At 39.1% G+C, this 12929-nt stretch overlaps 1 protein-coding gene across 1 annotated transcript in view; it reads right to left on the minus strand.

The window, feature by feature from the left end:
- The window catches only part of SEC63 (SEC63 homolog, protein translocation regulator), a 59408-nt gene extending 47046 nt beyond the window's left edge, over nt 1-12362 (minus strand). The window contains exons 1-2 of the mRNA XM_081141389.1: nt 12034-12362; nt 70-169 (exon numbers count right to left, since the gene is read on the minus strand). Coding sequence (XP_080997515.1) covers nt 70-169; nt 12034-12157 — 224 coding nt within the window. The 5' untranslated portion in view covers nt 12158-12362. The remainder of the gene's footprint in view (nt 1-69; nt 170-12033) is intronic.
- Nucleotides 12363-12929: the final 567 nt, after the last annotated feature.

Below are 12929 nucleotides of genomic sequence, written 5' to 3' on the forward strand. Positions count from 1 at the left end.
ACCCCTGTTTTAGATGATATCTAGCAAAAAGTAAACACTAAATGTTTTTTATTGAAACCAAATACTTACTTTATTGTAGGAATAATATTTGGCTGGGGTTTTAATAACCGTAAACGATACCACATACATCTTCCATACACTTTTCTGATATTCTTTAATCGAATTTGCTCTGTCAAAAAAATTTAAGGTGATAAGTTAAATCATTTTTCACAGTGAAGGAAAAACCAGGGTTAATACCATACTAATCTTCATTACCATGCTAATATTTTATTGGAACATGAAAAAGTACTGCCTACTTAAATAACATTTAAGAGAAATTCACAGGATAGGTTAAATTTTCTGCCACTTAGAACAAATGAAGTATTTGGAAAATTTTATTCAACTACCAGGGGATCATTTTTCATGTGAGATTTAAATAACTTCTAATTGAAAAATGTAAAAACTGACTTGAACCCAAAATATTTAGTCATATAATCAGTAATTTCTGAGACATTCTCTCCTCCTTTCCCTTCTACTATAGAAGGAATAAAAAGTATAAAATAGTGGAAGCATGTGGTTTATCAAGGAAGCTAAGCAGAAATGATATTCTTCAAACATGAAAACAATTACATTAAATTAGAAAAGTCACTCACACCCATAAGTAGTTAAAGTAGGTTCATATAAGAGATATGACAAAATATATTGTATTAGTCCCCAGGAAAAATCTGCAACTCAATTGAAATTAAACCAAAGCCAAAATATCATGTAGAGTTTCACTATAATAAAACTACAATCACTTGGTCTGAATAATACTCCCAAGTTAAAAAAATGTTTAAGTTTTAAAATAAAATACCCGTTCACAAAGATGGCATGCAGAAAGCAAAGAAAAAAAACCCCTGTCCCTCCCAAAGCCAAAGCCAAAACAAAGGCTTGGAAGGCCAAGAAGGCAGTGATATAAGGCATCCACAGCCACACACACAAAAAAGATCCACCTGTTATTCACCTTCTAGAGGCCCAAAACACTCTAAGGCAGCCCAAATACCCTCACAATAGCAACAAGCTTGACCACTATGCCATCAGGTTCTCCCTTAGCACTGAAGTCAGCCATGAAGACAGAAGACAAAAGCACACTTGTGTTCATTGAAAATGTCAAGGCCAACGAGCACCAGATCAAACAGACTGTGAAGAAGCCCTATGACAGTGCTGGTGGGTGACTCAGCTGGTTGGAGCATCATACTGTACGCCAAAGGTTGTGGGTTTGACTGCCAGTCAGGGCATGTACAGGAGGCAACCAATCAATGTTTCTCTCTCTTTAAAATCAATAAAAACATATCCTCTAGTGAGGATTAAAAATAAAGCAGCTCTAAGACAATGACATGGCCAAGGTCACACACTGCTCAGTCGTGATGGAGACGGCATACATTCAACTGGGTCCTGACTATGTATGATGCTTTAGATGTTGCCAATAAAACTGAGATCATCTAAACTGAGTCCAGCTGGCTAATACTAAATATAAATTTTTTTCATGATATTAAAAAAATAATAAATCACAGTCCTTAAATGAGATGTCAGGTAAATAAAAGAACTTTATAAATAACAGAATGCTCCAAAGCCACCATGTAAGAAGTCCAACTACCCTGTTAGCACCATGCTTTGAGGAAAGCATCCACATGGGACAGCTATATGGCAAGGGGTTGCAGAACCAAGTATGGTGAAGGAGGATCCATGTAGAGGAAAGGGGGTTGGCAGAAGGGTGATATCCAGGGGGACTGATCAAATAAGTAAATACAGGGGTGGACAAAAGTGGGTTTACAGTTGTGACTACATGAAATACAGAGTTTATTATTGTATTATTATTTATTAATTATTGTATTATTTATTATTAACGTATTTTGCCCATCCCTGCATATTAAGGATAACTGGAATCAATTTTTCACTGTCAGAGTCTTATATATATAAAAAAATAGAAAACAAGAATGAACCCTGTGGTATTGGATTGGAATTGAAGGCATCAGTATGAACTAATATATTTTAATATACATGTAGTTCAATACACATACATACATATTCCCTAGCTCCATCTAATAAGTGAGCCTAGAACAGTGTCATTTCATTAGTAGTGAGCACACCTAGCACCCAGATCTTGGTTTCTAAATACCATTCTCCACTAACAGAAAGCAGGGATCAAAGTATCTTCCCACAAAAACATTACATAAGAGAAAAGAATGATTTTACAGCGGGGAAGTAGGCTGAATAATTCATCCCACCCCCCTCCAGGATGTCTTTATCCTAAAACCCAGAACCAGTAAATATATCAACTTACATGGCAAATGGGACTCTACATGTGTGACTAAATTAAAGATCCTGACATGGGGAGATCATCCTAGATTATCTGGGTGGGGCCAACATAATCACAGGGATGGTTATAAGGAGGCAAGAGGATCAAAGACAGAAGGTGATGCAACAATGGGAGTAAAGGTTGGAGAGATGTCCTTTGAAGATGGAGAGAGGGGCCACAAGCCAAGGAATATGGACTATCTCTAGAAGATGGAGAAGGCAAGGAAACAGATTCTACTTTAGAACCTCCAGAAAAAACCAGCCCTGCCAATATGGCAGCTAGCCCAGTGAAACGAATTTTGGACTTGTGGTATCCAGAACTGTAAGAGAATAAATTAGTGTTGTATTAAGCCACTAAAGTTGTGGTAATTTGGTTTTTTTTAATATATCTTTATTGATTTCAGAGAGAGAGATAGAAACATCAATGATGAGAGAGTCATTGATCGAGCCCACAACCCGGGCATATACCCTGACCGGGAATTGAACCCCGATCGCCTGGATCCTAGGTCGATGCTCAACCGCTGAGCCACGCCTTGCCGGGCTAAAGTTGTGGTAATTTGTTACAGCAGCAACAGGAACTAATACAGAAAACCTGGCAGTCACCACCTTAATCCAGTTATCAATGAACAACAGCAATGGGACAAACTGCAATCATACAATCTGACAGAAGGTAATAAGAACAACACTGAATCAGTTTTGCAAAATTCCTGCCTGAGTGTAATCATAAAAAAAACACCGGAAAACCCAAGTTCAGTCTACAAAATAATTGGCCGGTAATCTCTAAAGTTAAGGGGAAAAAAAACCTGCCCAGCCAGGCATGGCTCAGCAGCTGAGTATCGACCTAGGATCCAGGAGATCGGGGTTCGATTCCCGGTCAGGGCACATGCCCGGGTTGCGGGCTGCAGCCAATCAAGGACTCATCATTGATGTTTCTATCTCTCTCTCTCCCTCTCCCTTTCCCTTCCTCTCTCTGAAATCAATAAAGATATATTTAACAAAAAACAAAAAACAAGGAACTGTTCCAGACTTAAAGACTACAGAAACATGTCAACTAAATGTAATATGTGGTTCTGAACTGCATCTTCTACTATAAAGGAAATCATTAAGACAAATGACAAAACTTTAATGGGATCTGAGAATGAAATGGTAATTGTAATTTTCTGATTTTCATGGTTAAATGACGGAAAATTCTGAAAATGCCACCAGCGATTTTTTAATCTATATTTCATTAAATTAAGCCTCCACCATCTCCCATTTTCAGGTACAAAACCAAAGGAAACAGTTGATAAGGTTATGAGAACAATGCTGGTCTATTAGCTTGACAGCTTGATCTATTCAAGGAAATTATATTCTCCCAGCATCCCTGGCCAAGAAAAGTACACATGGTTTTCATCCCCCATAGTCTTGTACAATGTGTACATTATGCCTCACTCTTCCAATCCAAAAATTAAATCTTAACCTTTTAGGAGAAGATTTAAGTCAGTCAGTAAGTACTACAGGGTATGGGTATAGTCTATACCATAACACAATGACATTTAGATTTCCCACACAACTAAATATTCATAATACACATTCCAAATCTCTGTATGAATGACTTCAAGTCAAAGTATCACAAGTCCCTCCAGACAATTTTTATACTACACTTAGAAGAATAAAAAGTTCATTTGTAAACTTCTGGATTATAGAATTACTAGTTTCATGGCCAGTAAAAACTATGTTAGTAATATCATTAACATATGATAGAGTTTCTTAAGAAATTATTCACATTTATAGAAAAGGGAAATTACAAGGCCAAAAACAATTCTGTCCTTTAACATAACAACATATTATGATTACTCTCACCAGCTGAACATAAAAGTTTGTATGTCTGTGGGAGTAGTTCAGGTTTGGGGAGGAGGTTATTATGGTTGTGCTTCATAAGCTATACAGCTCCTTTGCTAAAACAGTCACATCCATCTGTCCATGCCAGGATAATCTGCCAGTGTGAAGCATAACTGAGTGAACTCATAGCACCATATTCCTAGAATCCAAAGAGCTGAAAGAATGTTAGCCAGGTCTGAAGTCTCCAAACCTGTCTGCCTGCTTACCACAAATTTTTTTTTTAAATCATGTATGTTCTTGTAGATTTCTAATTTGGCATCTAAAATTTTCCATAAGTCTGAAGAGTTGCAAAAGATGCCATTTCTGAAATAAAGTTGACATTTTAAAATAAAATAGTTCCATTGCCTTTAAATGTACCAATGAAATCTACAAGCCAAAGTAATTTCATACCACCATCATCCATTTATAAAAATTCAAGAACAAGCCCTTCATTCTACTTCCTCCACATAATTTTATCCTAATATATTTTTACCCTGGTAAGACATTTCTTATAATACTGACACATACTTCTTAAAATTAATTTTTTAATCTCTGTGGCTACTACGTTTTTTCAACTTTATATTTCAAAATTTTTCAAGCCTTCAGCATAATTGAAAGAATATTAAAATGAACAATACCCTTCACCCAAATTCACAAGTTGTTAACATTTTGCAACTGCGGCTTTATCTCTAGCTCCCTCTTTCACTCCCCCTCCTTTTTATCTGAATTATTTTAGAGCAAGTTGCAGATATAAAGACATTTCACCTCTAAGTACTTTGGCACATATCACCAAAGATTTATTATATATCGTAAGTTTATCATACTTAGGTTTAACATCTTATAAGGTTTTATGTGTTAAAATTTCTGACATTGTACTTTTTGATGTTATCAAGGCAACATAAATATTACAAATTAATTATTAAAATAAGAGTAACATGTTATGTTTTCACTTACAGGCAACTTGTAAATATCCCATATGTTCAAAAAGAGTTAAAACTCTAACTACTATAACTTATTTTTAAAAATAAAAAGTACACTTTTGCCCATATGTGAAAATATAAAGACAAAGTACAAAACAGCTTTATCTTGTACTGTAACTATATCTTGCCAAAACCTGAAGATGCAAATTACCCTGAATCATTCAATTTATAGAAAATATATGCTGTGTAACCTAACTGGCAAAAGCAGTTCTCACTGTTAAACCAATTAGGCAAATGAAACTTGGTCACAAAAGTCTGACTTCGTTTTTCAGTTCAGATAAATATATCTGTAAATTTTGATATTTTGAGGGTTATAAAAATCACTGAGAAATAAACTTCAGGACATGCCTTTTAAGATATATTATTAAAATTAAAGACAAATGATAAACAGATAACATAATTTAATTTTTTTTAACATTTTTATAGCTTCTAAAAAAAAAAGTAGGACTATACATTCTGTTATGCTCTGAATATAATTTGTGTACTTGTCGAATTATAATCCTTCCACTCCAGATTACAAAGTCTATCAAAACAGGACTATATTGCATTCATCTCTGTATCATCTGCTGCTCCTAATACAGGCAAACAGTGAAATGCTCAACTAGTAACTACTAGATTTAATTAAACAGGCAAAAATCTAAAGCCAAAAAGATCTGCAATCTATGAGAAAATTCCTCCATCCATACTGACACAAACACAATTCCAAAATGTTAAGGAAAACCTTTTTAAGAGAATGAACACCACCACTTTTCAAAGAGGCAATGTGATGGTGAGATGGCAACAACATTTCTTACCAATAGTCTGTTAATAGGAAACATTTTTAAAAAGGAAGTCCAAGTACAAAATGGATATATTTGTTAGGACCTTCTTTATGTCTGAATAAAAACTATGACTAAGGGAACATACATCTGAGAAATTAAAAATAAGCCTATCTTTGTTTTTCAGGTTCTCCAAGATCAAGCAAGTATGCAATATGATCCTCAAATAAAAACAATTTTACACAATGCATTTACCAATCCAATGTTTGTCACATCTATAAAGCCTAAATGTTGTACTATAATTCATACTGCCAGGTCCCCAGCTGGTTTCCTCCATTGTGTAGGACCTAGGCTACATGTCTGATACCCCTTTCTCTCAGGACAGAACACAGTGGGAATTATTTGATTTTAAAACAACTCAATTTTCTCAGATTTCTAATATCCCTTGAAGATCTAAAGTCTTAGGAAGACTATATGCTCTAAATTAAATATGCACATTCATAAAATATATTCCTTTGAACACAAAGCTGATACTAGCCATTTTTTTCTGTTTAAAAAAGCACAAAGCCCAGTCGAGCGTGGCTCAGCGGTTGAGCGTGGGCCTACGATCCAGGCGATCATGGTTCAATTCCCGGTCAGGGCACATGCCCAGGTTGCGGGCTCTATCCCCAGTCATGGGTGTGCAGGAGGCAGCCGATCAATGACTCTCTCATCATTGATGTTTCTATCTCTCTCTCTCCCTCTCCCTTCCTCTCTCTGAAATCAATAAAGATATATTTAAAAAACACACACACACAACACAAATAAATCTAGTCAAGAGATTGAGATAACTCTACTGTAATTAGAAATCATCTAGATAAATTAAATCGGTAAGACCAACATTTCATTTTAAATAAAAATGTTCACCCCCATCCTTTTCCCTGCACTCAATCCTCAAAGCTGATCAATTCCTCACATCTAGAATGCTCTTATCCTACTTACCTTTTAAGACCTATTGTAAATCACCTCTCCTCTACATGAAACACCTAAATCCCAAAACAGAATTATTCACCCCTTCCTCTGTGCTCCCAGAGCACTTTCCACCTGCCATTTTAATACTTATTATAATGCATTATATTAATTACAGGAGGCAGTACAGAACAGTGGTTAACAAGAGAAGCTCTGGCATAAGACAGACTTGGTTCCAACACCCAATCTTCTACCTAGTAGCTATATGACAATAGGCAAGTTAGTTACCTCTCTAGGGCTCCAATTTTTCATTAATAAAACTGAGATAATACATGAATCTAGCTCAAAGTGCTATTTTGAGTGCATTTAGTACTACCCACCTTGAGGCTAGTAAATATTCAATGAATAGCAGCAGAGCTGAGATGTTGAGGACCACAATTATCTCACTCAGACTGGAAGGTGATGTGGGGCCGTCCCCAAGAGAAGGAATTAGGTCTAAAGTCACTCCCACAGGGGAAAAAGAATGAGGTTGCATACACCAAAATATTTAATTAGCCTTGGGTGATGGAATTATACACAATTTTTGTTGTTTCCTTGTGCTTTTCTGCACTAGATATATACAACTTATTAAGAAAAAAAAATTATATGCATTTAAAAATCTGATCCATCATCTAGAACAGGGGTGGTCTGGCCCTGCCAAGGCAATCACAGGTGGACTCAAAATTCAATAAATCTAGGAGCTTTTTTCATAGCTAATTTTTAAATTGATAATTTTGTATGGCCTCTGAATGATGTTATAAATATCCAAATGGCCCTTGGCACAAAAAAGTTTCCCCATCCCTGATCTAGAAGCTGCATCTAGCACAAAGTTAATGCTCTATAAATATTTACTAAATGAAGCAATTTCTACAGTGCATTGTTTTGCAAGCTTGTTTATATGCATTTATTTCTTTGCTTCTCATAATCACTTCTTGGGTAGGTAGGGCAGGTTATTATTACTGCCCCTACAAAATGCCCCTACAAAAGAGGTCACAAACAACTAAGTAGGGACTAGACTGGAAGTTAAAATCAAAACTTCTAACTTTTCAAATTCAGAGTTTTCTTACTCTACTACTAAGCACTAAAAGTGGACTCCTACTCACATTTCCAGGTCAGAGATGAGTCACTTGACACCATTTGGGAGGGAATAAGCAAAGGAGAATAAAGAAATGTAACTTTTTTAAAAAGTTTCATTAATACTTGCAAACAAAATCTGAGTACTTGAGTTCCCAGTGAAACAGTTCCAGAAAGACTATGTAACCAGAAAAAACAGTAGGAGCTAATAGTCCCACTATGTGCCAGACACTGTTCTAATACTTTACATATAACTGTTTAATCCTGGCTTTAAATTCTATGAAACAGTAACTACTGTCTCTCTCTTGCAGATGAGTAAACTAAAACACACAAAAGTTAATAGTAACTTGCCTAAAATCACACAGTGAGTATTGAAAATGATCAAAGATTAAGATTAATATGTTTTCAGCAATTCCACTTCTGCATATTTACCTTAAGAAATCCAAAAAACTAATTTAAAAATATATATGCACCCCTATGTTCACTGCAGCATTATTTACAATAGCCAAGATATAGAAGCAACCTAAGTGCCCATAGGCAGACGAATGGATTAAAAAGATGTAGTAAATGTATACAACAGAATATTGCTCAGCCATAAAAAAGAATAAAATCTAGCCTTTGCAACAACATGGGTGGACCTAGAGGGTATTATGCTAAGTGAAAGATAAGTGCTGTATGATTTCACTTATATGTGGAATCTGGAAAACAACATAAATGAGGAAACAAAACAGAAACAAACTCATAGATACAAAGAACAAACTGGTAGCCACCAGATGGGAGCAGGGTTGGGTGGGATGGAGGAAGAAAAAGGTGACAGGATTAAGGAGTACAAATTGCCAGTTCTAAAAACAGTCACAGGGATGTAAAGTACTACATGGAGAATATAGTCAATAATATTGTAATAACTATGTATGGTGCCAGATGGGTACTAGACTAATTGGGTTGATTACTTCATATGGTATATAAATGTCTAACTGTTATCAGTGAAAGTGTGGTGTCCACTGGTGGAAGTGGGGGGTCCCTTTCCCCACTGAGTGCTGAGGGTCGGATCCTTAGGATATCTCAATAAAAAGTATTTCCTGAGACTCACATGGGAGGATGAGTGACTTTTATTCGTGTGGAGTTACATTCTATGGTTTGCAAATCCCATTTCCCTTAATCCAGTCCTGGAAGAGGTGCAGCTAGAGATTCAGCAGAGCTAGAAGCAAAGCCAGTCCAGAGTTTCCATTCCATGGTGGAGTATAGTATCAGGCTAGTTACAGTCCATCAGTCCATTGTGTGTGGGGTCCACATGGCTATGGGCCATGTGGGCAAATGCAGAAGCAAGAGAGTTCCTCAAGTAAGGAATCAAGTGTGAGCAAGTAAGAGAAAACTCCCCTGTCTAGGAGTACCTTAAATCTTCCCGAGCTTGCAGTGGCCACACCTACTCTGGCCAATGACTTGTTCCCACGTGTGACTGACAAGCAAGTACCTTCCCTATTTCACCCAGACTTTATTGGGCATGCCTATAATATTTGGCCTTACCTTTGCTCCTTCCCAATTATTAATAACTGGGTTCATTACAAGGGTATCACCTTCAACTACTAAAAGGGGTATAAATTATAAGCCCACTTAACCCAAAAGATTAGACAAACATCAAGGCAGAAGGATTCCGCTGATAATGTTTTGGATAACAGAGTAACTTCAATTAACATGTGAAATATGCCAATGACCAAGCTATTTCTATTTCTCAAACCCTAGATTTTACAATGTGTGAAATAGTGCTGCAAACAACTGAAAAAACTTTTTTTCTTCTTCAGAGCTTTGGGTGAACCTATAATTCAAAATTTCTGTGATATTCAAGACACTGCAACGGAACTTTGGGAAAAAAGTCACTATGACAAAAACATCCTTTTAATACCACACTACTTCTAAAGAAACAAGTCTATTATGGTAGATACACACCAATTTTTGTGATTAGAATAACATTTAAGTATCCACCTTAATTTTTATAATGCAATTTGAGGCAAGACCAAACAAACATACCAACCTATGCACACTTACTAAGGCAAGTCTGAAGCAAAGAGTCAGATGTGAAGGGGCAGATAAACACCTAACTTTCTATCTAGCAATATGGAAACAACAGAGGGATTTGGAAGCTTAGCTGACCTGGCTCCACCACACGCAGGAAAGTTACTTAATCTCTAAATTCCAGTTTCTTCATGTAAGAATAAAGGTGATAATTATAGTACCTAATTCCTTGTATTTTTAAGAGGATTACATAAAGTAACATTTGAAATCAATATTGATATAGTCAATATTAATTCCCTACCACTTTTCCAAAGACCAACTCTATGAAGGGGCTCAAGTATGACCTGCCTATGATAAAAGTTATCAGGCAAATTTTTTAATACAAAACCCACCGTGAAAATAAAACTTTCAAATTTCAAAAATTCAGTGTAGATTAAAATGACTAATTTCTGAAATCAGGGCAGCTTTCTGCAACACATTCGAACCAAACCTACCTACTTTCCCAATACCCTTTTGTCTCCCACACAACCAAGTGCACATACAAATGGGCAATAAGTGAAAATAAACTCTATACTGAAAAATGCACTTTTTTTACTTGAAATAAAATTACCAGAATGGCCTAGGTTTTGCAGCTAAAGGGAAACTGTTACAGTATTAAGACTTCATCACTTACACACAACTAGGGTCCAAAGAACCCAGACAATTTAAATAAAGTTAGGACAAGAAGGCACAAAAGATCAAAATCCAATTTTTACAAGCTATCCACTGAATGAGAAAACTGGTAACTTTGGTGAGAATTCTGCCCCTAATGGATATTTTAATTATTGTTAAATGCACACAAAAATAGAATCCTTTATCATTTATCCTACATTCCATTTTAACTTAATTCCATTATGTAACTCAAGAATTTTGCAAAGCAATGAATTAAAGCATAAGTTCTGAGCGGATTCAAATGCTTCAGTGTTAACACTTACCCCAAAGTACAGTATGTAACCTGGACAACCTAGACCTCCACCGTACCCAACTTGAGGGAAGATATTTAATCAAGTCAGCATAGCTCTTGTGATGTAGAAAGCTTTCCCTAAATGTTAATACTCAAAACCTACTAGTTACTGTTACCGCTTCCATAAATAACCTATTAGGGCCTTAGAGTTCCATCAGCATTAAGAATATCATCTGCCATATGTCCTAGTAGAGTGCAACAAATGGAATCCAAGCATTACCCACACATAAAATACCTTGAAAAGAATCTATATTATTCTGTGTTCTAATCAGATATTATTTAATGTGAAAAGATTTGGAGCTAAAAGCAAATGAACCAGCTACCTCCTAATTACCTACAAGATGAACTACTTACAAGACTTAATTCTTCATACTTGCACTTTTTCCGCCATAAACAGGAAACGCCAAAGAAAAGGAAATAGAAAAAAAGCCTATTTTTACTAAGGAGAATGAATAACCACGAGTGTGAGTTAACAAATGGAAAAGCAGCGGGGGAAAGGGGCGGGGGAGGGGCGGCTGGTGAGCTCTGCTGGAATCCCGAACATGCCGCCCAGCTCAGATGGTACCTAAAACATCTGTAACGACAGCTGCAACAGGGAACCGGGGGTGTGGGCGGAAGAGGACCGTGGGGACTCGGAGTTGTGCCTGCACCTTCGGCTCCCTTCTTTGCCAACTCTTCTCTCACTCCCAATTCCCACCCTCTCATCCATCCTGCTCCCTCCATAAAGAAAAATACACAATAAAACCAGAGGCAGAGAAGACAAAGGGACAGGAGGAGGCTGCAGAGCGTCCAGAACAATGGGGGAAGAGGCTGCGAAGCCAAGCTCCCGAGGAGGACCATGAAGGTTGGTGGGGAAGAGCCCGGGGAGGCACCGAGGCAAACACCGCCGAGCCCGGGCCCCGTGAGCGGCGGCGCCTGGACGCGAGACCGGGCCGCGCGGGCGGTATCACCGGGACGCGGCGAGCCGTGCGGGGCCGGAGCGGCGCGGCCCGGAAGGGGCCGGCGGGCCTGAGGAGGTCCGCGGGCAGCTGCGAGAGGAACTCACCGGCATTCTGGTCTCGGGGCCAGAGGTAGTATGTGGCCGGGATCACGATGAGCCCCACGAAGGAGGTGAGGAAGTAGAAGAAGGTGTTCCCACTGTCATCGTACTGAAACTGCTGCCCCGCCATGGCACACCCTCCTCTGCCTCCCTCTTCTCCCCGCCGCCCCCACGACCCCGCTCAGCGCCCCGACTCCCAGCGCTCCGGCCCGGTGTGGCGTAGCTCGGACCCCGTCGCCGCCTCTCCTCCCCGCCCCCACGCTACTTCCACGGACAATCCGCTGCCGCCGCCGCTAGCGTCGCCTGCTATCGCGAGAAGACATAGTTCCCGCCCCACTCGGTTTTTCCCTTCCCCCGCCCCTCACACTCGCCGCTCGCTGAGCGAGACGTGGCGCGCGCAGCCGAGGAACTCTGCGAGGTCCCGCCCCCAGCCCCGCCCCCGAAACCACAGCCCCGCCCCTCAAGCGCCCGTCCACGCTCCCCTAGAAATCCTCCCGCAGTCCTCAGTCCCTTTGCCTCACTGCTTTGCGTCCTTTCCCAGCGACCTCGCCAGGCCCGGGGGGTCTGTTTGTGGAGTCCCAACGAAGGCTTTCGCGCCGAGCAGCGGATGAGGGGGTTCCCCTGGCTGGGACTGGGGTCACAGAGCTTTCTTGCCTTCCCCTCTCTCCTATCCCTACCTCACCCTGTCCTGCCTTCTCGCTTTTTATTTTCCCTGGTCGATAATAATTTTCTTTAGGTTCCGGATCTGCTCCTCCAGCCCCCCACATTATGGCAACAAGGGTCATTCAGAAGAGGGCGGCCCAGGGGAGGATGGGGGGGGGATTGCTTGCAAAGTAATGTTTGCTGTTAAAAGACTGAGGTCTACACTGCGCCCATTTTTCAGATGGGCATTCCCCAAGACT

Source organism: Miniopterus schreibersii, assembly GCF_964146895.1.
Source record: "Miniopterus schreibersii genome assembly, chromosome: 6".
NCBI lineage: Eukaryota > Metazoa > Chordata > Mammalia > Chiroptera > Miniopteridae > Miniopterus > Miniopterus schreibersii.